At 50.3% G+C, this 27,066-nt stretch overlaps 3 protein-coding genes and 1 long non-coding RNA gene across 10 annotated transcripts; 3 read left to right on the plus strand and 1 right to left on the minus strand.

Annotated features, from left to right (window-relative positions):
• Positions 1 to 2,381: 2,381 nt before the first annotated feature.
• LOC127694099 (uncharacterized) lies at positions 2,382 to 15,274 on the minus strand. 3 transcript variants are annotated; one of them, XR_007979786.1, is made up of 7 exons: positions 14,589 to 14,944; positions 9,514 to 9,886; positions 7,988 to 8,208; positions 6,289 to 6,398; positions 3,138 to 3,222; positions 2,898 to 3,033; positions 2,382 to 2,809 (listed from the first exon to the last, which is right to left on the minus strand). It is a non-coding gene; the product is annotated as an uncharacterized LOC127694099 (long non-coding RNA). The 3 variants fall into 3 exon arrangements; XR_007979788.1 differs by lacking the exons at positions 7,988 to 8,208; positions 9,514 to 9,886 and adding an exon at positions 15,196 to 15,274 and having other exon boundaries at positions 14,589 to 14,863; XR_007979787.1 differs by lacking the exon at positions 7,988 to 8,208 and having other exon boundaries at positions 14,589 to 14,945.
• Tnfsf12 (TNF superfamily member 12) lies at positions 4,919 to 12,883 on the plus strand. 2 transcript variants are annotated; one of them, XM_052195506.1, is made up of 7 exons: positions 4,919 to 5,423; positions 5,586 to 5,636; positions 6,249 to 6,324; positions 7,058 to 7,111; positions 7,188 to 7,223; positions 11,907 to 12,031; positions 12,174 to 12,883. In XM_052195506.1, the coding sequence occupies exons 1-7, from the start codon at positions 4,968 to 4,970 to the stop codon at positions 12,423 to 12,425; spliced, it is 1,050 nt and encodes a 349-aa protein (XP_052051466.1). In that variant the 5' UTR covers positions 4,919 to 4,967; the 3' UTR covers positions 12,426 to 12,883. The 2 variants fall into 2 exon arrangements, with proteins under 2 accessions (XP_052051466.1, XP_052051467.1); XM_052195507.1 differs by having other exon boundaries at positions 5,589 to 5,636.
• Tnfsf13 (TNF superfamily member 13) lies at positions 13,268 to 16,245 on the plus strand. 4 transcript variants are annotated; one of them, XM_052195509.1, is made up of 6 exons: positions 13,271 to 14,211; positions 14,524 to 14,602; positions 14,741 to 14,788; positions 14,939 to 15,054; positions 15,271 to 15,409; positions 15,943 to 16,245. In XM_052195509.1, the coding sequence occupies exons 1-6, from the start codon at positions 13,981 to 13,983 to the stop codon at positions 16,050 to 16,052; spliced, it is 723 nt and encodes a 240-aa protein (XP_052051469.1). In that variant the 5' UTR covers positions 13,271 to 13,980; the 3' UTR covers positions 16,053 to 16,245. The 4 variants fall into 4 exon arrangements, with proteins under 4 accessions (XP_052051470.1, XP_052051471.1, XP_052051469.1 ...); XM_052195508.1 differs by having other exon boundaries at positions 13,273 to 14,211; positions 14,936 to 15,054; XM_052195510.1 differs by lacking the exon at positions 14,741 to 14,788 and having other exon boundaries at positions 13,268 to 14,211; positions 14,936 to 15,054.
• A 989-nt stretch (positions 16,246 to 17,234) lies between these two features.
• Senp3 (SUMO specific peptidase 3) lies at positions 17,235 to 26,957 on the plus strand. The gene is made up of 11 exons (XM_052194841.1): positions 17,235 to 17,449; positions 18,263 to 18,967; positions 20,508 to 20,747; positions 20,837 to 20,948; positions 21,303 to 21,450; positions 21,564 to 21,611; positions 22,468 to 22,545; positions 25,494 to 25,631; positions 25,816 to 25,899; positions 25,986 to 26,036; positions 26,455 to 26,957. The coding sequence occupies exons 2-11, from the start codon at positions 18,274 to 18,276 to the stop codon at positions 26,563 to 26,565; spliced, it is 1,704 nt and encodes a 567-aa protein (XP_052050801.1). The 5' UTR covers positions 17,235 to 17,449; positions 18,263 to 18,273; the 3' UTR covers positions 26,566 to 26,957.
• The last annotated feature ends 109 nt before the right edge of the window (positions 26,958 to 27,066 follow it).

The raw sequence follows: 27,066 nt of genomic DNA on the forward strand, positions 1-27,066 counted from the left end.
ATGAGACAGCACAGACTTCCTTAGGTAAGACTTAATCTGCAACACTGTGCTGTTAGCAATGAAAACCGCTGGCACCAGGGGGCCAGGGACCGAGGCTTTTAAAAGGAGAATGCCACGGTCAGTGGGGCAAATGTTTGGAGATCCATCACGGACAGATGGGGGTACCGTCTGTGTGTGGACGGGCCAACAAGTGTGAGGAGAGGAAGGCCCCCGGGGCAGGTCCTTATGTTGTTCCACTGAATGAGTGAGGCTCACATTTGGATCCAAGTGCATGGAGGTGCAGGCCTCCCCAGACTGCGCACTGACTCATCCCAAACTTCCTGGCTTTAGCACTGACAGTCCCTCAACTAGAATACCTTTGCTTCCAGGGGGCAGGGATGGTGACTGTCCTCCCCAGGGCGTGGCCGGCAGCTAACCTTCATTAGTCACTGCCATCACGGGCCTGCCCAAGGCTGACCGCATAGTGTTCATTTCACAAACTCTAGCTGGCCCTGGGAATACAACGGCCAGGGAGATGTCACAGTGACACACCGGATGGTAAGACACATGGAGGCTACATGAAATTCCCTATCTGAGTGTGATGAATATTAGCTTAACAAGGCCTAGAAAATGAAAATAGGAAAGCTTCTCTTTCTTCAGCGTTGGGGGTGGGGGGAACGTAGAAAACAAGGGAAAGGGGAGGGGCTGGCAGGTCCCCTCAGTGTTTTTCCTATGCTTTTCCCAAGTCATTTCTCACCAGCGTCCTAGAAGAATGCAAGTCAATTTTAGCTCTGGCAGCAAACCAAGAACAAAAAGGTTAAGTGTATTAAATTAATTTTTCAAGGCAAAGTTCTGGGATCTGCGGATGCTTTGGTGTCTCCGAGGGAACAATCCTTGTGGTTTTCCTTTAGTAGGTGTGACGGAGGTCTGGTGAGGTAGGGGCAGGCGACTCCTACTCCCCAGCAGACAAGGCTTCCTGCTGGAGGAAGTTTTTCCTTTTCCCAAATTCACCTGACAGAACACAGGAGGTTAGGATGGGAAATGTCACCCTGCCCTTCCCGCCACCTCCAGGAGACCCCTCCAACCTTGCTTTTGCCTCTTCTAGTCATTATTCCAAAAATCCTAATACCCCTCAGACTTCTGCTATAGCATTGGTGCCATTGATGTTTTTTTGTTTTGCTTTGTTTTGCCTTTTCCAAGACAGAGTTTCTGTGTAATCCTGGCTGTCCTGGAACTCACTCTGTAGACCAGGCTGACCTTGAACTCCGAAATCTGCCTGCCGGGATTAAAGGCGTGCACCACCACCACCACCACCACCACCACCACCACCACCACCACCACCACCACCCAGCATTATTGATGTTTTTAAAGTATAAGATATCTTCCTTTCCTCTTCATAGTGAAGATATTTATAATATTTTTCTTCCTTTTATTCTCCCCCAGCAGACCCAGGCACCTTTACATAGACCAGGTGAATTCTCTATCACTGACCTATATTCCCAGCACACGAATGGTGGTGTCCTTTGGTCTGAGACGGGCTTTCACTGTGCAGCCCAGCGAGATCTCAAGTATCTACCCTCTGGTTGGGATCTCGGTGGCCATCTTGCCCCCTGTCAGGGTGACCTGGTGAGAGTGTCTGGTTTATAACCCCACCCCTCCCACAAGCAACCTTTCCTCAGCTTCACTACAGCACTCAAGTGCGAGCATTGGTGAGATCTGTCGCACTGAGAAAAATCTCTGGATTTTTCTAAGGTTGAGTCTGGGTATAAACTGACAACATGGGGTGGCTAAGGGGAAGTTTGCTTGTTTGTTTTATTGTAGATGTGAGGGGCATCTGGAAGAGTCCAGAGGAGAGGGAAACAGACTGGACATGGCCAGGGCTGTCTGGGAGAGAGGGGAGACTAGCAGGGACAGAGAAGAGAGAAGAGGCTGGGAGAAGAGCAGGAGCAGAGAGAGAAAGTGTGTAAACAAGATAGCTGTGGGGAGGGAGCTGGAGGGGGGCCCAGCTTGGACTTTAAAATGTGTAACCTGTGCTTGTGATACCAACATAAGCTTTGATATATGGATGGGTGTCACTATCTCCTCTGGGCATGAGGGAAACGACCTTTTGGTAGAGGGGAATCTGCGTCACAAATTCCTGAGGAATGCTGGCTGTTATCTAACTGCCAGGAATCTTCCCCTAGTGCACCAGGATGAGCTCTTTAAGGGATAAATGGCCTGCCTTCTGGGGTTTGGGGAACTGGGGTTTGCTTTGGACCTGACAGACTGAAAGATACAGCTCTATATACATTATCATGAGCATGTTAACAAGGGCTTAGCTCTGGCAAACAATGGGCTAGCATTAGGTTCTCTTCTTTGTGTTAATTGGACTTTTCATTGCTGCTAAAGATGACCTAGAATGCAAAGGGAGGAGAGATTTATTTGAACTCAAGGTTCCAAAGTTTCAGTCCATGGTCACTTTACATTGTTCCTTTGCCCATGATGAGGCAGGACTTGGCGGTGGGGAGCCTCTGGCAGAGAACAGCTGCTTCCCTCGTTGGGTACAGGGAGCAGGGAAGGGAAAGGCAGGGCTCTCCTTTCACAGTCCTGATGCCTTCTCATAGCCTAACCCACGCTTCAGTTGAGAGCTGCAGAGATTAACTAGACGGCTTAGCAGTTAAGAGAGCCAGCAGGCGCTCGTCCAGAGGAATCCAGACTCAGGGTCCCGCACCCAAACGGCAGCTTATAAATGGCTGTAACTCCAGTTCTGGGGGGACCTGGCATCCTCTTCTTGCATTCACAGGTACTGCATGTGTGTGTTGTACAGACATACATGCAGGCAAACACCCACCTATATAAAATAAAAAAAAAATAAAGTTAAAAAAATATCACTGATATAATCAAGACCCTCAAGATCCAACCACTTCTCAAAAACCTACCTCTGGGGCTGGTGAGATAGCTCAGTGGTTAAGATTAAGAGCACAGGCTGCTCTTCCATAGGACATGAGTTTAATTCCTAGCAACCACATGGTGGTTCTCAACCATCTATAGAGGGATCTGATGCCCTCTTCTGGCCTGCGGATATATAAGCATCAGAGCACTCATTCATAAAATTCATTAAATAAATACAGTTTACAAAAAAAAAAAAGACTATGAAAACAACAACAACAAAAACCTACCTCTGCACATCTCATTAGGTACCAGCCTTTGGGAGATACTCTATGTCCAAGCCATAACTCTCCATGCATCCAAACCCATGTCATTCTAAGAAAAATACAGCAAAAAATTTTTTGGGCATTTTATCAATTAAATACTATTGTCCTATCATAGCTTAATTATTTTCACCTCAGTCATGAATTTATTCTTTAATCTTACCTGTTTCTTTCCTTTTAACACATATTACTTCTATGGCCTTATATGGCTTGTCCTCTGAAACTCATGTTGGAATTTCGTCCTCATTAGGAGATAATGAGAGGTGACTAGGGCTCCGCCCTCAACAGTAGATTAATCAATCCATGCACTCGATGGATGGATTAGTGGGTTATCTTCAGAACCTGTTGGCTACAAAGCCAGCTTGTCCACTCTCATGTTCCCTATCTGTCACCATGTGATGTCCTGTACTACTTAGGACTTTGGCAAGAGGAAGGCCCTTCAACCTTGGACCAGAACCATGAGTCAAAGTAAGGATAAGAAGGATAGATGGGGAGACAGAGAGAGAGAGAAGAGAGAGATCCCTGGATCTAATTTCTTATTGTTTCTTTGCTTGTAGTTGGTCTTTGCTGCTTTGTGGATACTTTTTCCTGCGCTTTATTCCCCAACACCCTGTCTCACCTCCTAGCAGTAGATAGGGGCCTCTCGGGGCTACAGCATTGGTGTACCCTCTGAAAAGTCCCCAGAATTCCAAAAGTCACACAATCACAGAAACTATTTGCAGCTGGCAAAACCTCGCCTCTGCTAGAGACCAGGCAAACCACAGTCAGCTGCTGTGAAGCAGCCCCTGCTCCCATACCGGGGATTAAAACAGAAACATATTCTTTTTTTTTTTTTCTTTTTTTTTTATTATTCGATATAATTTATTTACATTTCAAATGATTTCCCCTTTTCTAGCCCCCCCACTCCCCGAAAGTCCCGCAAGCCCCCTTCTCTTCCCCTGTCCTCCCACCCACCCCTTCCCACTTCCCCGTTCTGGTTTTGCTGAATACTGTTTCACTGAGTCTTTCCAGAACCAGGGGCCAGAAACATATTCTTATAATATTTCTGTTGTTTTTTGTTTTTTGTTGGTTTTTTGGATTTGTTTTTTTTGAGACAGGGTTTCTCTGTATAGCCCTGAAATAACTCAGAAATCTGCCTGCCTCTTCCTCCCAGAGTGCTGGTATTACAGGTGTGTGACACCACCGCCCGGATCTCTGTTTTTTTTTTTAACTCAAAATTTCAGAACTGTCACTACACTATCTCCCCTAAAACAAGGCGGGACTAGTGAGGGAGCCGCCTCTGCCCATATACTCATGCGCTCAAGCAGCTGCATACTGCACACACACATACACAACTTTACAAACTATCTTTAAAAATAGTCTTTATTGCCGAGGGTGACCCGCGCCTCCTGAGTGCATTGATCCCAGCACCCAGGAGGCAGAGGCAGGCGGGTCTCTGTGAGTTCGAGGCCAGCCTGCTTACAGAGTGAGTTCCAGGACAGCCAGGGATACACAGAAACCCTGTCTCACAAAACCAAAACGAAAAAACCAAAACAACAACAAAAAACCCCAGGATGATCTGAAAAAATAGCCTATGCTGAGAAAGAGGTAGTTAGGTTGTCGACTTGAAGCAGGTTAGGAAATTCTGGAAGTGGGACTTTCAACTCAAATTGCTGCCATCAGACTAGCCTGTAGGCAAGCCCTTTGGGGGCATTTCCATGATTAATGATTGCCGTGGGAGGGCTCAGCATACCGGGGCGGTGCTAAGATCCTGCGGCCAGGGCCTGCGTCCCGTCCCTGGCACACTGGCCTGGGTGGATGCCTGTCCACTTCTGCTTTCACTGGCCCTCAGAGGCCTTGGTGTGGAGTGCCACTGCGGTCGCCTGCCTGCACGCGCCCGGGCGCGGGACGCCTCTAACTTTTTGCACTGCACTCCGGGGAGGCTGGAGTTTAATCACACAAACAGTGTCCGGCTTCCTGTCCTCATCCGCCCCCCTCCGGCCGCTTCCCTGGTCCCTCCCTCTCCTCTGGCCCGACCCGCCCACCAGCTCCCCCTCCCCCTCCCTCGGGTCCCGGGATGGGGGGGCGGTGAGGCAGGCACAGCCCCCCGCCCCCATGGCCGCCCGTCGGAGCCAGAGGCGGAGGGGGCGCCGGGGGGAGCCGGGCACCGCCCTGCTGGCCCCGCTGGTGCTGAGCCTGGGCCTGGCGCTGGCCTGCCTTGGCCTCCTGCTGGTCGTGGTCAGCCTGGGGAGCTGGGCGACGCTGTCTGCCCAGGTGAGGCCCTCACATACTCCTTTCTGGGCATATTAGGAGCAGAAAGTGCAGAGATGCAGATGGGGGCCGGGTGGGCAGAGGGCCAGGGGATTGGAAAAGGGGTGGAAGATGAGATGTCAGGAGGAGGACAGGGTGACGCTGCCTCCACTGCCTCCTTCCCAGCAGGAGCCTTCTCAGGAGGAGCTGACAGCGGAGGACCACCGGGAGCTCCCTGTGAGTAGGTGTGGATGCTGCCTACAGGATGCCAGCACGGGAAAAATGTGCCCGAGCTGAGGCGTTGGCTGGCTGTGACAGTTGTGTGTGAGGTGTGTGCATTGAGCTGTGTGTGCAGGGAGACTCCAGCTGGCACTAGTTTACGACTGAGTGTGTGGAGTGAACCAGCCCACGTGGGTATGTCAGTGTGTGAAAGAGGGTGATCTGGGTGTAAGGGGCCACTCTCCCAAGGTGAGAGCTGTGTTGCCGGAGTGAAAAGGCTGATTGGCTGTGAGGTGAGACTACAGGGAGTCTGGGCGGCACCAGAGACAGAAGCTCTATGAATGATAGTGCATACGTGCTGAGCATATACGTGCTGTGCATATACCTATGCATACATTCTGTCTGTCTCTGCTCCACCTCTCTGAGATCATGTGGATGTACGTGTGCATGAGGGGGGTGGGGGGGTGGTGTAGTGTGTCAGTCTGGTGCAGGTTGTTGATTGGGGCTGAGAACCTAGCCTCACTCCCAAATCTGGCCAACCACTAGGATTTGTCTGTTATGGCTGATGGTTCTTCTGATGGCCCTGTGGCCGTCTGTCTCCTGTTTGAGCCCTGCCCTTAATCCCCCTAGGAACTGAGTCCCCGGACAGAGGAAAGCCCGGATGTGGTACCTTTCTTGGAACAACTAGTCCGGCCTCGAAGGAGTGGTGAGCATTCGTCCCTCTGTCTCAGTAACGGGATTCTTCAGCTCATATACTGCTTTGCTCCTCTTCACAACAATCTTAGGAAGCGAACAGAGAAAAAGAACGATTATTTTTGTAGAGAAACTGAGGCAGGGAACATGAAGGAGAGCTGGAGTCACAGCTAAGCTGTTGAGAATGGAATCTAGGAACCTTAGCTCTACCTTCTAAGGCTCATTTTGCCACATGGAGCTGCTACCTATGCACCCTACCACAAAAGACTCCAGGAGTCCTCCCCTAAGGCTAAGGTGGGAAGTCTGAGAACTGGGCTTCCCTAATCAAAGACTCCCATGAATCAGTGGTTCATTACTATTTATTACTGGTTTGGATGGATGAAATTTTCCCTCCTCTGTGTGTGTCTGTGTCTGTGTATCTGTGTATGTCTGTGTGTCTGTGTATCTGTGTGGTGGTGGAGCTAGATTCCAGAGCCTTGTGCATGCTAGGCAAATACTCTACCACTAAGCTGCACCCTAGCCCAGGGTGATTATTAATTAATAGCCACCTCTTGCTCTCAGAAGTATCCCAGTTTGAATGATAAATTATGTTTACTGTTGATGAAGGAAGATGAGGCTGGAGGTGTGATGCCCAGCAGTCTGGATAATTGCCAGGGTCCTGAGCAGGTTGGGAGGCTCGGGGCTAGCTCCTGGCTCCCCAGAGAGGTGTCTGCTAATCTGCTAATAAATCCTTGCTTTATTTTTAGCTCCTAAAGGCCGGAAGGCGCGGCCTCGCCGAGCTATTGCAGCCCATTATGAAGGTAGGTAGGCCACTGTCGGGGGAGGGATGTGGGAGAGGGCGGGGGAGCATCACCAACCCTTTCCTGTGTCTTACAGTTCATCCCCGGCCAGGACAGGATGGAGCTCAGGCAGGTGAGTCCCATAGGACCCCAGCTTTCCCTGGACCCATCATTACATCTCCCGCCCCAGAAAAGGGGCCCCCAGCCTCTTTCTCCCTGCATCTATGCTAGGAACCCCAGAAGCCAGTTTAGGAGAGTCCTCTAAGTTCTCTCCGTGACCCTGGCATGGGATCCTGGAAGACCCCAACCCTCTGCAGAACCAGGCCCCTCCCCAGTGGCCTCCAGTTTCCTCCTCCAACCTTCGGGCTTTTCAGGGAAGCACCTGTGGCCATGCTTTCTCCGTTTTCGACGTTTTCTCCTACTGTGTGATCATTATTTCTCCAAATGTTTCTAGTCTCTGCCCATCTCTGTCCCCCACCTTGACAACATGACCTTAAGGAGCTCAGACTCGACTCTGTCCCTCCCCCATCCTCGAGCACCTTGCCTCCAGCCCTGTGGCTATTTGCAGACCTTTGCTGCCAAGCTAAGCCCTCCTATCCCATCGCTTCTCTGGTAGCTTCAGTCCCTTCGTGCTATGGCCCCAGCCTCACTTCCTGCACTTGTGGGGCTGACACTGTGCCCTAGTGTGCCTCTTCTAGACTTTGTACTTGCTGTTCTGTCACCTGGAGCATCTGTCCACTGTGAAGGCCTGGAGGCAGGTCACAAGGGTGGCTCTGACTGGGGCATTAGTAGTGGAGAACTGGAGATTCAACATGTGGCTTAGAGATGCAGGGCTTGCTTATGGGTTAGATGAAAATAGTATAAAAAAAAAAAGGAGGATTAATAAATAGCATATACCTTGTTTTCAGTTTTTGAAGTGGGGCCTTGCCACTCTCCCCAGGCTGTTCTAGAACTCCTGGGCTTAAGTGATCCTCCTGCCTCAGCCTCCTTAGTGGCTGGAGCTCCAGGCTGGTGCCTTCATATCTGGCTTGAATACCGGAGAAAGATAACGCCATTTCCTAAGACTGGGCTGCCCAGGAGGGGAGTAGGTGTGAGCTGACTGATTAACTTGGAGATGTCTAATAATGAACAAGTGGGGAGGACGGTTAGTAAAGTGAATCTCACCGTGCGTGCGTGCGTGCGTGCGTGCGTGCGTGGGTGGCAAGGCTGGCCCGGGCTAGGTGAGAAATGGTCATGGGGTTGTTATTTAAAGCTGCAGGATGAGATGAGACACCAGGGGTGAGAGACGCCCCAAGATTGAAGCTGGGCAGAAGGGGAAGCAGCTGAAGAGATGGGAAAGGAAGAATCTCAGGCAGGGTGGCAGGGTGGCGCCCTGAGATCTCAGAAGACAGTCTCCTGCCGGAGGATGTGGCTGTCTGTGCAGAGGCAGCTGAGAGGTCACATGGCATGAAGACAGAGATGTGACTACTGGGTTTTGTGACATAACACCAACTGATGACCTTGATGGGCGGCTTCAGGGTTGTGGTTAGAAGTGTAGACGGAGCAGAGAAAGTATGAAAGGGGAATGAGAGACAGGAGCAAGAGTGAGGGAAGTGGATGTAAGCCAAAGAGAATCTCGGTCCTTAGCCAAACTGTATTCGTCCTGGTGCCTTTGGGGTAGGCACTGGGATTAGCCGGTGGGCATTAAAATTGATCAGATCCCCACAACGCTGTAGCAGGAAGACACCGATAACCTGCACCGAATAAGTGAGGATATTCAGCTTGCCCAGGTCATGGCAGGGCTAAGTGGTGGAAGTGGGATTCAGAGCCATCCGGGACATGCTTAGGTGCTGAACACAGTCTTCATGAGAGGCTCATCTGGGGTAGGGACAGGGCTACCCATAGGCTAGTGCCCAAGGTGGAAAGGATGTTTCTAGAAGGAAGAGTTGACACACTTCCATCATGAAAATGCCAAAGGAACACGACAAGGGGTGCTCATAGGTACTGTGGGGGACCCCTGGCCTAAGGATGGCTAGGTTTCCAGGGGAACTGGGGACTTGGCAGCGGGAGATCCGAGGAGAGATGCTACACTATCAAGTCCAGCCCCTATGGGGCGAGGGAGTTGCCAAGCAGCAGTAGACACCCTTTGAAGGTTTGTGGTGCTGAGTGACCTAGGAACTGTTCACATTCCCATGTATACTATGTCCTTTGGCCACAGCTAGCCTAGCCTGAGCTGGTCAGCACCTAGTATGCCTTCTTCTTTCCCTGTTTAGTAAGGCCAGGCTAGCTCTCCTCACCTTGGGAGAGACTGTTTATTTGGGCATCATTGTTTGGGCATTATTGGGCGGTTGGTGATTTCCCAAGCATCAGTTTACTGACTCAACATACATGCAATCAGGAACTATTTACCAGGAACCAGACCATGGTGAGTCACACTCACATACCTTTGCTTAAGGATTCACCACAGAGGAACAGCAGTCTGTAAATGTGTAATTACAATGCTAGATGACAAGAATGATATAGTAAGGCGGCCCAAGGCACAGAGCACCTCACAGGAAGACAGTTTTACAGTGGAGTCAGGGACTCATTCCCCCGGTGTAGCCTCGAAGCTTAATTGTGTGGTGGAGACAAGTCTGCTGAGGCTGAAGATTGTTAAGAGTCTCAGTGAGGCCGAGGTGGAAAAGTGCTCTACAGATGCAGGGTATCTGATCTTCTGATACTGTGACATGTCTTCTGCAGATATATTGGGTCACGTCCACAGCACCCTGGGATGTAGGGGGCCCATGGGGCCTCCTGACAGCTGTGGGTTGGATATGCCTGTAAGCGAAAATAGGGTAGGGTAGAAGAATACGGAAGACATGGCAGGTCACAAAGACAAAAAGGGAATTGTTCTTCAGTGACCCGTCCATCAAAGGTAATGCAGGAAGAATCAGGCTTTGGCAATAGTAACTCTAATACTTTGGGGGAGTAAACTGGAAGACTCAAGATTGGAAATAGTCAGGAGTCCCAAGGAGGCCAAACTGGGTAGGGAGGGGCAGAGGGGGCAGGGCTGTTCAGGAGCAAGAACAGGAGGAAACTGTTAGCACTGAGTAAACCTGGTACTGGTGTAGGAGGGGCTGGTGGTACTGTGAGCCACATGCATGGGGTGTGGATAATGGAGCAACTCTTCATTCACCCTTCTGGGTTAAAGGGTCAAGACAGGAGCTGGGCAGTGGTGGTGCACACCTGTAATCCCAGCACTCTGGGAGGCAGGGGCAGGCAGATTTCTGAGTTTGAGGCCAGCCTTGTCTACAGAGTTCCAGGACAGCCAGGGCTTCACAGAGAAACCCTGTCTCGAAAATACCAAATCCAAAAAAAAAAAAAAAAAGGGTCAAAACAGGTTGGGTAAAGGGAGGCTGTGCTAACTCAGATGGGAATAGAAATGCCCAGAAAGAATCACTCCCCTCCCCCATTACTTGGGGTGGGTAATGTGGAGATAAGGGAGACAAACCCAGGGTCATACATACTCTAGACAAGTGCTGGACCACAGAGCCACACCCTAATCCAAAGAGTTCCTGTTTACTTGAGAAAGGGACAAGAAAGCCAGGTAGGGCGGTGTGTAGTGTGATTCCAGCATCTTGAAGGCTGAGGCAGGAAGGTCAGAACTCCAAGCAGTAACTGTAACTACCAGGCAGCCAGGGCTACATAGTGATACCTTGTCTCAACCAAGCAACAACAAATAAGAGACAAGAACAGAGCTGGGGAAGGCAGAGAGGGAGGCTGAGGAGGGTGAGACCTTCCGCCTGAGACCGAGGAAGTCTACAGACCCAAAGGATGAGAACTGTCAGGTTCGTTTAGGTGAGGCCCAGTTCCAAGTGCTGGGAATACTCGGAGTCAATGAGACTGCTGTCCTTGTCCTTGCAAGGGGGAATAAATACAGAGTTTATGTTTTGCTGACTGCTGGGGTACAAGAAGGGAAGTCAGAGATGGGCATGGCTGGGTCTATTTGTCATGTTTTGCTTTGTTTTAAAACAAGGTCTCAGTTATGTAACCATGGGTGGCTTTGAACTCAGGAACTTTCTCAGAATCCCAAATAGTCAGATTATAGACCTGTTCTCTCTCTCTCTCTCTCTCTCTCTCTCTCTCTCACACACACACACACACACACAGACACACACACACACACACACACACACACACACACCACACCGCTCCTGCAGGAGAAAGGAAAAACTAGAAGTCATTGTCAGGGAGAGAAGAGATCATTAACACATTGTTACTTTATTTTTTTGTTTGTTTTATAACAGGGTTTCTCTATGTAGCCCTGGCTGTTCTGGAACTTGCTCTATAAACCAGGCCACATCAGATTCACAGAGATCTACCTGCCTCTGTCTCCCAAGTGCTGGGATTAAAGGCATGCCCCACCACTGCTGGGCATTCTCCTCATTTGTATAGGAAGTTTTAAATTCATAACCAGTGAGTGAGTCTGTAGCCTGTCACCCATCTTTGACTCAAATGATGCATATATGTGTGTGTGTGTGTGTGTATACATGTATATATACGTACACATACACACATATACACATATAATATATTCAGGACATGAACCATGAAGCAAACTATAAAAACCCCAACTCTTCTGCTGTAGCACTACTCTTTAATCTCCCCAGAGGCGATCACCAGGGACAACTTCCTCATCACACAAATACCTTATCACTCCTTGCGCCATAAGGGCATGGCTCCACCTATACTCTGGGCCAGGTGTACCTCACACACACATATATAAAGTTAATGGGCTCCGGGGAGCGTGGGGAGTCTTGTAAGGACTTCTACTTATCCCTAAACCTCCTCCATTCAGGTGTGGACGGGACGGTGAGTGGCTGGGAAGAGACCAAGATTAACAGTTCCAGCCCTCTGCGCTATGACCACCAGACTGGGGAATTTACAGTCATCAGGGCTGGGCTCTACTACCTGTACTGTCAGGTAAGCCTGCCTGGCTCCATGGCAGAGCGGTGGCTAAGGGGAGGGCGGCTTGGCCAGGAAGGGGTGGAGAGGGAGAGTCTGCGTCTCCTGGCTTTCAGCGAGGGCAGGCAGAGGTCTGGACCGTGCTTGCCGCTCTCCCCAGGTGCACTTTGATGAGGGCAAGGCCGTCTACCTGAAGCTGGACTTGCTGGTGAATGGTGTGCTGGCCCTGCGCTGCCTGGAAGAATTCTCGGCCACAGCAGCAAGTTCTCCTGGGCCCCAGCTTCGTCTGTGCCAGGTGTCTGGGCTGCTGCCGCTCCGGCCGGGGTCTTCCCTTCGGATCCGCACCCTCCCCTGGGCTCATCTGAAGGCCGCCCCCTTCCTTACCTACTTTGGACTCTTTCAAGTTCACTGAGGGGTCTTGCTCTCCCAGATTCCTTAAACTTTACCCGGACAGCTCCCAGAGTACCACCCTGCCCCACCCCCACTCCTCCACCCCTAGCGGCTCCTTGTTCCAGTCCTGTCCTCTCCTCAAAGGCAGCCAGAGCTTGTCCACGTTTCCCTTTCCACAGACATTCCAGTTCTTCTTTATCATCCCATCCCACCACAGCCATCCACCTCACTGGCTCCCAGAGCCCCCACTTATCCCTGACCCCTAGGACCCCTCGTTTACTGACTATGTGCATCAGGCACTGAGATGGGCTGGGCCTGGCAGGAAGCCAAAGAACCTGGGCCTAGGCCAGAAGTCCCCAAGTGTGAGGGAAAGAGCTGGAGACAAGCTCCTCCCTGGATCCCTGTGGATTTTGAAAAGATACTATTTTTATTATTATTGTGACAAAATGTTAAATGGATATTAAAGAGAATAAATCATGATTTCTCTTCTTCGGGATTCAGAGTAACTGAAGGTTGTGGGAAGGCAATTTAGGCTTTGGGGAACAGGGAACCTGCATGCCTCCAAGCTGCAGTTGTGAATAGAAATTACAAAGGTACCAGAAAATTGCAAACAAACAAACGACAACAGAAACCACCTGGTCCTCTGCTCAAGGTGCTGCAGCAGCAGCAGCCTCATTTTCCTAGCACAGGACTTCCTCCTGCAGGGGAATCCCTGGCAGGGAGGAGCGGGGCCCTTCCTCCTGGCAGCCTCAGGACAGCCAGCAGTGGAGCGAGCAGGTGCTGGCCCAGGCCTGGCTAGGAGATGGATGGGAGCTGGCTTGGGAAGGGGCTCAGAGCCATAGGAAGGACTCCAGTGGGCCAGCTACATGGGCGTGGGGAGGAGTGCGGCACCGACTGAGGGGCTTGGGGCTTTTGTCTTTTCTCTTTGTCCAGAGAACCTTATGTAAGAACTCTTCTTGGGAAACAGGAAGTCCAGCTTGCCAAGTTCAGCACAGGGAGTAGTGCAGGCCTGGTTCCAGCACACCCGGCCCAGCCTTAACCCCAGCACCCTGCCAGTTTCTTGTCTCTGGCTCTCCTCCCTGCTGGCCCCTAAGCCCCTTTTCTCATCTCCAGTCACCCCTAACAAACCTCCTCAAAGATCTCATTCTTGGCTGAGTCAGGGCGTCTACCACACTCACCTTCCTAACCTCATGCTGCCCAGTTCCTACCCATTCCCTGCTCCTGGCACCCTGCCCCACAGCCAACGGACCTTCCCTCCTCCAACGTAGGGGCCGCCCCCGGGCTCCTGAATGCTGGCCGCTCCTCTGGGTGTCACGGCTGCCCAGTCCTTCTTAGATAATGGCACCAAATTCTCCAGAGGCCAGGGGGGCAGGGGTGTCAGAGTGACACTAACTCTGCCCTGGGGACCAGGGGTACTAGTAGTACCCTAGCTTGATTTCTTCCTATTCTCAAGTTCCTTTTTATTTCTCCCTTGCGTAACTCACTCTTCCCTTCTGTGCCTTTGCCTGTATTCCCACCCTCCTGCTACCTCCTGGCCACCTCACTTCTGAGACCACAGCTGTTGGGGTCCCTAGCTCATGCCAGCCTCATCTCCAGGCAACATGGGGGGCTCAGTCAGAGAGCCGGCCCTCTCGGTCGCTCTCTGGTTGAGTTGGGGGGCGGTTCTGGGGGCTGTGACCTGTGCCGTCGCACTACTGATCCAACAAACAGAGCTGCAGAGCCTAAGGCGGGAGGTGAGCCGGCTGCAGCAGGGTGGAGGGCCTTCCCCGAAGCGGGGGGAGTCTCCATGGCAGAGCCTCTGGGAACAGGTGAGTTTCGGGAGATGGGAATTTGGGGTGAAGGATGAATGGCAGATGGGTCTCAGAGCCCCTCAATCTGCAAAATTTCAAGGGAGTGCTAGGAGTGGCCCTTGATTTGGAAGTCAAGGGAACAGCCATTTAAGGAAAATAAACTGTTATAAATTAATGCCAGTAACACCCTGAACGGCAGGCAGTGCCCAGACCAGGGGCCTATGACAGGTACAAACATTTCAGCTATTCCTGACGTCGAGGAGGGCTGGGAAGAAGGGTGTCTGAGACCCTGAACATCTTAGTCACACTCTGGCCCTCTCTCATGAGCAGAGCCCTGATGTCCTGGGAGCCTGGAAGGAGGGGGCGAGAGCCCGGAGAAGGAGAGCAGTACTCACCCAGAAGCACAAGAGTGAGTGAGCCTGGGGTTCCGGCAGGGTTGGAGGTGAGCCAGGAGCATGAGGAGAGGAGTGCCGACCAGAGCTGAGGCGAGGGTGGGGGTGGCCCCTGGGGGCAGGCCAACACTGCTCTTTCCTCCTTCTTTCCTTAGAGAAGCACTCAGTCCTGCATCTTGTTCCAATTAACATTACCTCCAAGGGTAAGCACTATTTTAAATAACGGCCCTGTGGGAGGGGCACCAACCAGGAACTGTGGGGCTGGGGCCAAGAGAACCCTAGAAATGAAAAGGGAGAGCTCATGTATCTGAGCGTACAGAAACGCTGACCTGCACGCTCCTCACCTCCAGTAGACTCTGACGTGACAGAGGTGATGTGGCAACCAGCACTTAGGCATGGGAGAGGCCTGGAGGCCCAAGGAGACATTGTCCGAGTCCGGGACACTGGAATTTATCTGCTGTATAGCCAGGTAATCCCAGATAAGCCCTGAGCCCTCCACGTGGAAATGGAGACTGGCTTGTCTGAGTACCCTATCTGTGAGGAGGGTTCCTCGACCCATCCATTCATGCCCAGCTTAGAAGACCCCTTCCTTATTGCCCGGCTCCACTACCAGTGCTCCTGAGGCCTCCAAGGACTGAACAGTGCCATCCTGGTCCTCTTCAGCGTCATCTCCCTCCTCTGACAGGTCCTGTTTCATGATGCGACTTTTACGATGGGTCAGGTGGTATCTCGGGAAGGCCCAGGGAGAAGGGAAACTCTATTCCGATGTATCACAAGTATGCCTCCTGAGCCTGACCGTGCCTACAATAGCTGCTACAGTGCAGGTGAGAACTGTGGGCTCAGGAGTGTTGACCCGAGTGAGCCCAGCAGATCCCATCAACTCAAGCAGAGATGACTTGGTGTGGGAAGTTAGACTAGAGAGTTGGGAACTAGGGTGTAGAGGCAAATCTGAAGACGGAAGAACAAAATGCCTCGGTCCTTGTGGGGAGAAAAGGCACAAGCCTATGAACCACTAGGTGCATGCCTATAATCCCACGGAAGGAGCCGAAATGGGAGGTCTGCCTAGTTCAAGGTCAGCCTAGGCTACACAGTGAGGCTGCCTCCAACATTAAAAAGCAAAGCCAGGCAGACGGCTCGATGAGGAAAGGTCCGTGCTCCGCCCCTCACGTCTCACCGCCTGGGTCTGATTCCAAGAACCTGCAGAGCAGAAGGAAGGAACATGCTCTCCTAAGTTGTCTTCTGATCTCCACGCATGCACATGTCCCCCAACAGAAAACTGAAAACATACAAAGTCAACATGGAGGAGGGGCTGGGGCAGGCAGAACGAAGCATCTGAAATGTTTTTCCCCCCCCTCAGGTGTCTTTCATTTACATCAAGGGGATATTATCACTGTCAAAATTCCACGGGCAAACGCAAAACTTAGCCTTTCTCCGCATGGAACATTCCTGGGGTTTGTGAAACTATGATTGTGTGATAAGGGGTTGGGGGGGTTCCCATTCCAAGAACTGGCTAGACAAAGGACAAGCAAGTGGCCAAAGCAGCTCTCCTGGGCTTTGACATCTCGACTGTTGTTCCTTCCTTTGCCTTTCCCCACTCCCACTATCTGGGCTTTGACTCCACAGATATTAAAAAAGTAGAATATTTTGTGTTTATCTCCCACACAGCCCCAAATTCTTTTGTTGTGTGTGTTATGGGGGTTTTGCGCACTGTGCCAAGCCTTGTCCACTGGAATGCATCCAGAACAGCACCACCACCTAGCGGCAGGTTGACGAAAGAATACGGTCTCTCCTAGGGAAAACCTGTCCAATTCTCTCAAGTACCCTCTGCTTCGATTTACAAGAAGCCCGGCTTTCAATATTTCACTTTTGCGTCCAAATCCTTGTTACTATCTAGAAAAAAATGTATTTTAGGTGGCCCTATATGCATGCCGTTCATGCTCCCCGTTCCCCTAGTGAACTTCCGAGCTGGCATTGTGCTTCACGTCTTTAATTCCAGAACTCGGGAGGCAGATCTCGATGAGTTCGAGGCCAACTTGGTCTAAATAGTGAGTTCCGGGCCATGCAGGAGTTACAATGGTTGAGACCCTGTCTCAAACAAACTAACAAACAAATAAGATTCTCCTAGATCAGACCGGTTTCCGGGAAGTTTGTATGTACTGGACGGCCTGGCACACTGGTCGTGTCTCACTTTTTAATCAAGTCCAGTTTACAGTTTTTTAAAAAAACAACACCCCCCCCCCCCAAATACCCCAATGTCCCGCCTCCGTTTCCCTAAGCGCCTAGCCTCAGTCCAGTCCCTGCAGGGCCACTGACATTTCGGCCATGCGCTGGGAAGCCCACTAGATCACCCAAAGCTCAGGCTACGGAAGAGCAGGGAGTACCGTATGGCTGCGACGTAGAGCGTGAGGCTGGACGCGACACGCAAGCGTAAAAGAGCGAGCAGTGGGGCTGCCACACGCGGCAGGCCAGGCGACTGCGCAGGCTCGGCTCAGCGTGGAGCTCGAGGGCGGGGCCGTCCGGTGGCCTGGACGCTCTGAGGTAGGCGGGACTGAGCACGAGCCGGCGCCGCTCGCCGGGTGTGACGCACTAATTGTGCGCCGCCATCGGCGGTGGGCCTGGGGCTCGCGGGAGGGGAAGGAGGAGGAGGGGTGGTGGCGGTGGTGGAGGTGGAGGTAGAGGTGGAGGCTAGAGCCGCGCTAGAGGCGGCCGCAGTGGGGCGGCACGAGCCTTGGCTTCGCGAATTGAGACGGCTCCGCCTGAGGACAGCAGGAGTGGCGGGGTCGCCGCCGTCCGAAAGATGTGCCGGAAAGCCTGAGGCGGAGACACCCGCCTTGGGGCCCGTGTGCCCGGCTTCCCCGCTCCTGGTGAGGACGCCCCTTCCCCTCCCCCCCGCCCTTGTGGCCTCTTCCATTTCTGGTCTTCGCTCGCACCTAACTGGGCCCAAGAGGCCCTTTAAAGGACTTAAAACCGTTGTGTGCGGAGTCGCCCGAGCTTTCAAACTCTATTGGGGCTGGGAAGCATTCAGGTCTGCCAGGGCGAGACTGGAGAGGGGCCGGTCTGCCTGGCCCCCACGGCTCCGTTCTGTCCCATCTCCTTAATTCGGTCGCTTAGCACCGATTCGGTTCGCTTCCAGTTTTCTTGAACATCTTCCTCTCTTATCACTGTATTTCCTGAGCCATTACCCTCGCACCACCCTCCCCCACACCTGAGATGTGTGTGCCCACCCCCCACCCCCACATCATTCCAGGGTGAAAGGGAACTTCCCACCATGGATCAAAGTTTTCCTGGTGAAAGTTGTCTTCCTGTCTACCTGTACCCGGATTCCTGTGCTGAACCATCTCTTACCAAAGTAGCCCTCAGACTTGTCCTAAGGACACCCGTAATAGCTTTAAAGCTGAGCCTGGAAATGCTGGGTTTCACCCAAAGAGCTTAAAAATAAAATACCTAAGGCCTACCAGTTAGTCGTTTTCTTTCTGCTCTCTACCTGGACAAGGGATGAAATGATGGCCATACCAACACAGTTCATTGTGGACGAGGCTGGCTAGGAAGAGCTGGGGTTGAGTTTTTAGATTTTTCTTTATTTGTATCTGAAATCAAAGGGAAAATGCTGAACAGTTCCGATCTTGGAGGAAGGAGTAGGGTGTTCTCAGTTGGATCATCAAACTTTTGTTTTACAGGGTACTGAAAGATGAAAGAGACTATACGGGGGACCGGGTCTTGGGGGCCTGAGCCCCCGGGACCCGGCACCACTTACTCAAATCCCAGGCGAGAGCGTCTTCGTTGGCCCCTACCCCCTAAGCCCCGGCTCAAGTCCGGTGGTGGCTTTGGGCCAGATCCTGGATCTGGGACCACAGTGCCAACTAGACGCCTCCCTGCCCCTCGGCCATCTTTTGATGCCTCAGCTAGTGAAGAGGAGGAGGAGGAGGAGGAAGATGAGGAGGAAGTAGCAGCTTGGAGGCTACCCCCTAGATGGGGCCACCTGGGGGCCTCCCAGAGTTCTCGTGCTCTCCGACCCTCTCATAGAAAAGCCTGCTCCCAGCGCCGGCGCCGAGCCATGAGAGCCTTCCAGATGCTGCTCTACTCAAAAAGCACCTCGCTGACATTCCACTGGAAGCTTTGGGGGCGCCACCGAGGCCGGCGGCGGAACCTCGCACACCCTAAGAACCATCTCTCACCCCAGGAAGGGGGTGCAACGCCACAGGTGCCATCACCCTGCTGTCGTTTTGACTCCCCCCGGGGGCTACCCCCACCCCGGCTGGGTCTGCTAGGTGCTCTCATGGCAGAGGATGGGATGAGAGGGTCTCCACCAGTGCCCTCTGGGCCCCCCATGGAGGAAGATGGACTAAGGTGGACCCCAAAGTCTCCTCTGGACCCTGACTCGGGTAAGGTGGGAAACGGGAAGGGTGATGAGCCTGGAGCACCAGGAGTTTGTTGCCATGGTGAGCCTAAGAAAAGCAGAGCCAAGCTTCAGAATATTCTAGAAATGATCTTAAGCCTTCATTTTCAAGGCACACACCTGTAATCCTATGATTTTGGAGGCTAGGACAGGAGAACAATGAATCAAGGTCCCACCTGGGCTGCAAAGAAAGATCCTATCCTGTGGGAGTTGGGGACTGTGATTTTGAGCAGGAGTGATGCCGGGGACCCAGTGCTAGGAACAGATCCTTCAGTACATGTCTTATGGTCTTCAGAATAGATGACAAAGGGGACAATGGCTGAGGGAGATCGGTTTTGCCTATTCCAAGGCTTTCTTCCTTTTGGGATACGGCCTGGATATGGATCTCCACAGAGCACTCATAGTTCTTGTAGAATATATCAGTTCTTGTGGAATATGTCATTTGTGAATTTTAACATTTTTATTTGAATATTTCCTCTTTAGAGAACTCAAGCTAAATAGCTTGGTATCCTTACTATACTGAACCTTCCTTACTCACTGTGCACTGTGTTAGATATTAAGCATATATGGGCAGCAGATTTTTTTTTTTTTCAAGACAGGGTTTCTCTGTATAGCCCTGGCTGTCCTGGAACTCACTCTGTAGACCAGGCTGGCCTCGAACTCAGAAATCCGCCTGCCTCTGCCTCCCAGAGTGCTGGGATTAACAGGCGTGCGCCACCACCGCCCTGCAGATTTTTTTTTTTTAAGATTTATTTTATGTAAGTAACTATCTTCAGACACTCCAGAAGAGAGCATTAGATCTCATTACAGATGGTTGTGAGCCACCATGTGGTTGCTGGGATTTGAACTCAGGACCTCTGGAAGAGCAGTCAGTGCTCTTAACCATGGAGCCATCTCTCCAGCCCCATGCAGCAGATATTTCTGAAGTCTCCAAATCCTGGTCTTTTGCATTCCTCTTGCTTATGAAGATGACTAACTGCTTTCTCTCTCTCTCTCTCTCTCTCTCTCTCTTTTTGTATTTTTGTTTTTTTGTTATTCCAAGACATGGTTTCTCTGTGTAGCCCTGGCTGTCTTGGAACTCACTCTGTAGACCAGGCTGGCCTTGAACTCAGAAGTGCTGGGATTACAGGCGTGCACCACCACACCTGGCTCTTTCTCTTTTTTTTTCCCAAAGATTTATTTATTTGTTTATTGTATCTAAGTACACTGTAGTACACTGTAGCTGTCTTCAGACACTCCAGAAGAGGAGGTCAGATCTTGTTACGGATGGTTGCTGGGATTTGAACTCAGGACCTTCGGAAGAGTAGTTGGTGCTCTTAACCTCTGAGCCATGTCTTCAGCCCCTTTCTCTTCTTTAATAAACTCTTTGGACAGCCTTACATTAGGCGTGTGTGTGTGTGGTGGTGGGGGTCTGTATTACATAGGTTTCTGTGCCTTCAGTCTGTGTTCTGTGGTCTTACCATTTGTGTGTATCAGGTCTTTTACCTGGCCAGTTCCTCATTCCTATCCTGTGTCTGTCTTTACAGGCCTCCTCTCCTGTACTCTTCCCAATGGTTTTGGGGGACTTTCTGGTCCTGAAGGGGAGCGCAGCCTGGCACCCCCTGATGCCAGCATACTCATCAGCAATGTGTGCAGCATTGGAGACCACGTGGCTCAGGAACTGTTTCAGAGTGCTGACTTGGGCTCTGCAGAAGAGGCAGATAGGCCTGGGGAGAAAGCCGGCCAGCATAGCCCCCTGCGGGAGGAACATGTGACCTGTGTGCAGAGTAAGCCTTTAGAAGACTTAGGCTCCTTTTGACCAGCTCCTAGATCAGAGTCTAAAGGCCCTGCCTTACTCTCTCCTACCTCCATTTAGGCATCTTAGATGAATTCCTTCAAACTTATGGTAGCCTCATCCCCCTCAGCACTGATGAAGTTGTAGAGAAGTTGGAGGACATTTTCCAGCAGGAGTTCTCTACACCCTCCAGGTGAGGTTTGAAGGCAGGTACCCTCTGGAGGGGGGCTGGGACCTTAGGGATGGGGAGAGAGTGCTTATTCTCTTTTAGTGATGTATTTGAGGAAGTAAGAGCTAGCACCGCAGCAGAGGAAGCTGCAGATGAAGTGCCAAGCCCTGTGGGACAATTGGGAACTTTATGTAGGACACTGAGACACTGAGAAGCTTGTCCTAGAGCACCCCTGGCCTTTCTTTCTGGGGAGTGGGAGACCATCAAAATAACCTGTGAAAAGGAAACATTGTTTTAATTGTATATACAGTAGTGGGTATTTCTGTCTGCTCCAGCCCCATTAGCTCTTGCATGATTCCAAAACTTTGGCCTATGCAGGAAGAGTCTGGTACTGCAGCTGATCCAGTCTTACCAGCGGATGCCAGGCAACGCCATGGTCAGGGGCTTCCGGGTGTCCTATAAGCGGCATGTGCTCACCATGGATGACTTGGGCACCTTATATGGCCAGAACTGGCTCAACGACCAGGTGAGAGCAAGAGAAAAAGGCTTGACAAGGCCTTTGCAGAGTGGCCTTGTCTTGCCGAGGGGAACCCTCTACCTATGCCACATCCTCCACGGCAAATTGCCTTTTCTCCCCAGGTGATGAACATGTATGGAGACCTGGTCATGGACACAGTCCCTGAAAAGGTAGGTCCAGCCTTTTTTTTTTTTGATTTGGTTTTTTTCGAGACAGGGTTTCTCTGTATAGCCCTGGCTGTCCTGAAACTAACTCTGTAGACCAGGCTGGCCTCAAACTCAAAAATTCGCCTGCCTCTGCCTCCCAGAGTGCTGGGATCATCACTGGCGTGAACCACCACCACCCGACTTTTTTTGTTGTTGTTTTTTAAAGACATGGTTTTTCTGTGTAGCCCTGGTTTTCCTGACCCAACACTAATCAGATTCTTTAGTATCCAGTACTTTTGCAATCCTGAGCAGTTTTTTTAAAAAAAAAAAAATGTTTAGCCAGGCAGTGGTGGCGAGAAACCCTGTCTCAAAAAACAAACAAAAAATTATTTAATGTATATGAGTACACTTGTAGCTGTCTTCAAACACGAGAAGGGGGCCTCAGATCCCATTACAGATGGTTGTGAGCCACTGTGTGGTTGCTGGGAACTGAACTCAGGACCTCTAGAAGAGCAGCCAGTGCTCTTAACCGCTGAGCCATCTCTCCAGCCCTCTGAACAGTTTTTCCCCCTTTCCTTTCTCTTTTTTTAAACATCCATTCTTATCTCTTCTATTTTATATAACACAGGGTCTGCAGTTTGGAGAGGGAGATAGCTAATGTATTCATTTTAAAACTGTAAGCTAATCTGTAGTGTTTTCCTGTTTAGTTAAATTGAGACAGGAACTTATCTGTAAAAGGTTAAAGAGTATGGTGGTGGTCATTGGAGCCATTTCACTTGGGCTATGAAAGCGTGTGTGAATTGGGAGGGTGGAAGGGCTACTTTGTGGGCAGCTCTCAAGTCTTTTAATTCTATTCAGCTTTTCTGTGTCTTTGGTACAGGTGCATTTCTTCAACAGTTTCTTCTATGATAAACTCCGAACCAAGGGTTATGATGGGGTAAAGAGGTGGACCAAAAATGTGAGTTACGAATTTATAACTACTTGTATAGCACCTTATCTCTTAAAAAAAATTAAGACTTTTGCTTTCTATGTGTCCTTTCCCCAATACTAGTTATCATTCTATAAAACATTAAAGGTCTTGTGTACCGGGCGTGATTGTAGAAACTGAGGATGCAGTATTAATCAGGAGACTTCTTTCTTTGCTGGGATGAGAGTAAGGTACATTTCGCTGGTCCTAGAGGGCTGTGAATGTCCTACAACACATTGACTGGGATAGCATGGGAATGGGTACTTTGGGTGTAGGTCTTACCTACATCTGTAGTAAGGCCTTCTACATCTGAGGGATAGGAGTCATCCTGTGCGGATTGGGAGCAGGGCTTGCAGCAAAAGAACAGCAAGCACTTCAGACCCAGAGAGAAAAAGAATATTCTTTGACACAGTGACTGAGGTAGTTGAATGACAGGAAATTAGAGATGGATCGATGGTGTGAGGCATGTAAGGTAGACTGACAAGGATAGAGGTTGTTCTGGGTACATTTTGTGTGGATGTGAGTGCATGCCATGGTGTGGGCGTGGAGGGTAGAAGTCAACTGTGAGAGTCAGGTCCCCTGGGATGTGAGTTCCAGGGCCCACACTCAGGACGTCAGGCTTGGTGGAAGCACCTTTATCCTACCAGACTAGCGGTGCTTCATGTTGGATGACCCCACTCAGTGATAAAGAATGAAAGGAAAAATCAGTCCAGGGGAAGTACTTGGCTGGGGTGCTCAAAGGAGAGACAAGAGGAGGTTAAGGTAGAACTTGTAGACATTTCTGGCAGGTTTCATGTGGGATGAAGATATCAGTGGAGGATTATATCTGGGTTTTCTGCTTAAGTGATGGTAAAAATTAAGTCAGGAGCAGATGTGGATGTATTCAAGAATACCATAGGTTTCCCCTCCTGGTATGAAAGGCCATGAAATTTCAACAGTGACAAAGGAACATTGGTTCTAACACACACGTGCCTTCCTCCTGTTACCTAACACTGCCTTTCTACGCACCCCCAGAGAGCAGCTAAAACTACAACCCCAGCCCAAGTGGCAGGATTTAATTTGGTTTTTTAAAATATTACACGGGCATTGGATCCCATTACAGATGGTTGTGAGCCACCATTTGGTTGCTGAGAATTGAACTCAGGACCTCTGGAAGGGCAGTCAGTGCTCTTAACCACTGAGCCATCTCTCCAGCTCCTGGGTTTAGTGTTTGTGCTTAGAATTGCTTAGAGACCTGCTGAGTCTTGCTTCTTCCAGTAGAAGAGTGAAATACTGTTTAAAAATAAAAATACAACCTCCCCCTCAGCCTTGTATATATCTGAGATAACTGTAAAGGTTTGCTGCCAAGCCTGAGGAGTTGACTTGATCCCTGGGCCTCACATGGTGGAAGGACAGACACACAGCCAACCCTGGCCTGTGTACCCACACCCTCCTCCCAATAATGAAAATGTAATAAGTCTTTCCTGTGCTGTTGCTTCCTTCTGTGACCTTGAGCAATTACTTTCCCAGTTTGCAGTTTCCTCCTGGGTAGCATGAATGTAAGCATTTACTGAGCGTTTCTTTCAGGCCATGTGTTTTGTGGGTAGTGAGTGAGTAGCTGACTCCCCATGATGAGGGCAGGTGCTTTTGCTCTCTCCCTCTTACAGAGAAGGAAAGGTGTAGACGGCTAATTAGCTCGCTCATGGTCATGGGCTACTAAGTGTAGAAGTGGAGTTTCGACACTGTCAGTGTGGCACCAACATCCTGAGCCTATTTTTCATTTGTTTTAAATTATATGTGTATAGGTGTTAGCACCACATGGATGCAGTGCCATAGTGGCCACAAGAGAGCGTCAGACAAGTTACCAGTGGTTGTGAACCACCTTGTGGGTGCTGGGAATTGAACTCAGTTTTTCAGGAAGAACAGCCAGTGCCATTGACCATTTCTGCAGGTTCAGAGCGTGGGTACTTATCTAGACTTTTTCCTTTAATGAATATGTACCTGGTAGCAGACAGGGTCTCATGTAGTAGAGGCTGGCCCTGAACTCCTAATTTTACCTCCTAGGTGCTCAATTAGAAGGCATGTGAGTGTTATGATATTACCTTCTTTTTTTTTTCCCAGACAGGGTTTCTCTGTGTAGCCCTGGCTGTCCTGGAACTCACTCTGTAGACCAGGCTGGCCTTGAACTCAGAAATCCACCTGCCTCTGCCTCCCAAGTGCTGGGATTACAGGTGTGTGCCGCCACTACCACCACCACCACCACCACCCTCCTTACCACCCCCACCACCACCCCAGCCTGATATTACCTTACTTCTGTCTTTCTTCTTCAACATCAAGTATCTCAACATCAGCCAGGCGTGAGAAATAGGGGGATATCTTGTGAGTTTGAAGCCAGCCTAGTCTACATAGTGAGTTCTAGTGCTATGTAGAAAGACCCTGCCTCATAAAAACAAAAACAAAATAACATCCGAGTAAGGGAGCTATCTCAACCTATAGAGGGTATACAAGGCCTGGAGTGTGATCCCCACCTATAAAGCCAGGCTTGGGTAGTTGTAGTGTCAGTGATCCAGAAGTGGAGGTAAGTGGATTCCTTGGACTTGCTGGCCAGTCCACCAAGGTTACTTGCTGAGTCCTAGGTCAGGGAAGGACCCAGTCTCAGAAAGTGGACATTGAAGAGTAACAGTTATCTTCTGGCCTCTATTTCTGTGGAACCCACAGCACATACATACAGACTATAAACAACAGGATAGGGATGTGATTCAGAAGTGGGGTGCTTGCTAGCGTGCAAGGGACCCTGACTTGTATCCCAAGCACTGTTCTGCCCCTCCCCCCAAAACTCCCCAAAGTATTAGCATCTGATGCTGAGCCTTGCATCACATTCCATGATGTGCAATTCTTAGGATGCTCATGGCGGTCAGTGGGGTTGTATGTTGTCTCTGACTTCAGCACTCTCTTTTCAGGTGGACATCTTCAATAAGGAATTACTGCTAATCCCCATCCATCTTGAGGTGCACTGGTCGCTTATCTCAGTTGATGTAAGGCGACGTACCATCACCTATTTTGACTCACAGCGAACTCTAAATCGCCGCTGCCCTAAGGTTTGAGGAGGTTGTGGGGAAACAAGTAGTAAAAATGTAGGGAGATCTGGTTGCCAGCCATTTCAGGAAGAAGTGTGCGTGGGCTTGGAGTCTGAGGAGTAGGCATGGTGTTTCTCACCAGCATACTCTCGGTTACACTAGTAAGTGATTAAGGTATCCCTTTCTTTTTTTCTTGCCCATGTAGCATATTGCCAAGTACCTACAAGCAGAGGCAGTAAAGAAAGACCGACTGGATTTCCACCAGGGCTGGAAAGGTTACTTCAAAATGGTAAGTTTCCAGAGAGAAATGAGATAGTTTGATAGGAGGCAGCAATTGAATTCATAACCTCTAGATTGTTGCTTTCTATTCCCTAGAATGTGGCCAGGCAGAATAATGACAGTGACTGTGGTGCCTTTGTGTTACAGGTAAGCAAATGATAAGGTCTTCTTAGCTCTCACATCAGTAGCTTAGGGATTGTTGGTGGCTCTTGCCTCAGTTGGTTCAGCCAAAATGGACAGCAGGGAGTACCTTTATGTGTTAGCACACAAACCCTGGTTTCATTGTCTTCAGGCCTTTCTATCTCCATTCTCAGTTGGGACTGGTTCTCTGGCTTTGGTCCTGATAGAGAGGCTTCCAGTCATCCTTCTCCCAACTAAATATACTCTCCCATTTAAACACCAGATATATTATGTAGACTTGTAGAAGGCCTAGCGTAGACTCTAGTGTCAGTGTGTATGAGAAACAGGTATTTTCTGAAAGATTAAGGTATATTTTGTGTGAAATGTGTAGCACAGGAGGGATGCTCAGTAAATGGTTCTCATGGCCTTCTTTGTCAACACCCAGTACTGCAAGCACCTGGCCCTGTCTCAGCCATTCAGCTTCACCCAGCAGGACATGCCCAAACTCCGTCGTCAGATCTACAAGGAACTATGTCACTGCAAACTCACTGTGTGAGCCTCATACACCAGACCCTTAGCCCATCAGTGGGCAAGGGAACAAGGGAGATCCTTCCCAAGAAACTCCAGTTCCTTTTTGTTTCTCCACCCAATTCCCTTTGGATATTCATATTTAAATGTTTGATTTCTGTATTTTGTTTCCTTTGCGAGTATGTTGACTTCGGATGGGAAGGGAATGGCCACATAAGCCCTCCTCCCTCTCGGGGAGTTTTGCCCATGGCCTAGGTGGGGCATCCATTCCTTCATGTTTAGTGGGCAGGAAAACTGTGGGGGTGGCGGGCGTGCAAAGGGATTACTGCCTGCCAGATCTTCAAACTTTTTTTTATATATATAAATATATATAAAAATGCCACGGTCCTGCTCTGGTCAATAAAGGATCCTTTGAAGATATGCAAGTGGTGGTCTTCCTTGAGGGGCCTTAAAATAGTGGATGTGCTATATCTCAGGCCTTCTTCCAGCTAATGCTGCTAGCTAACCCCTTTTCAGGTCTTGAGACACC

The sequence above is a fragment of the Apodemus sylvaticus genome, chromosome 10 (assembly GCF_947179515.1).
Source record: "Apodemus sylvaticus chromosome 10, mApoSyl1.1, whole genome shotgun sequence".
Taxonomy (NCBI): domain Eukaryota; kingdom Metazoa; phylum Chordata; class Mammalia; order Rodentia; family Muridae; genus Apodemus; species Apodemus sylvaticus.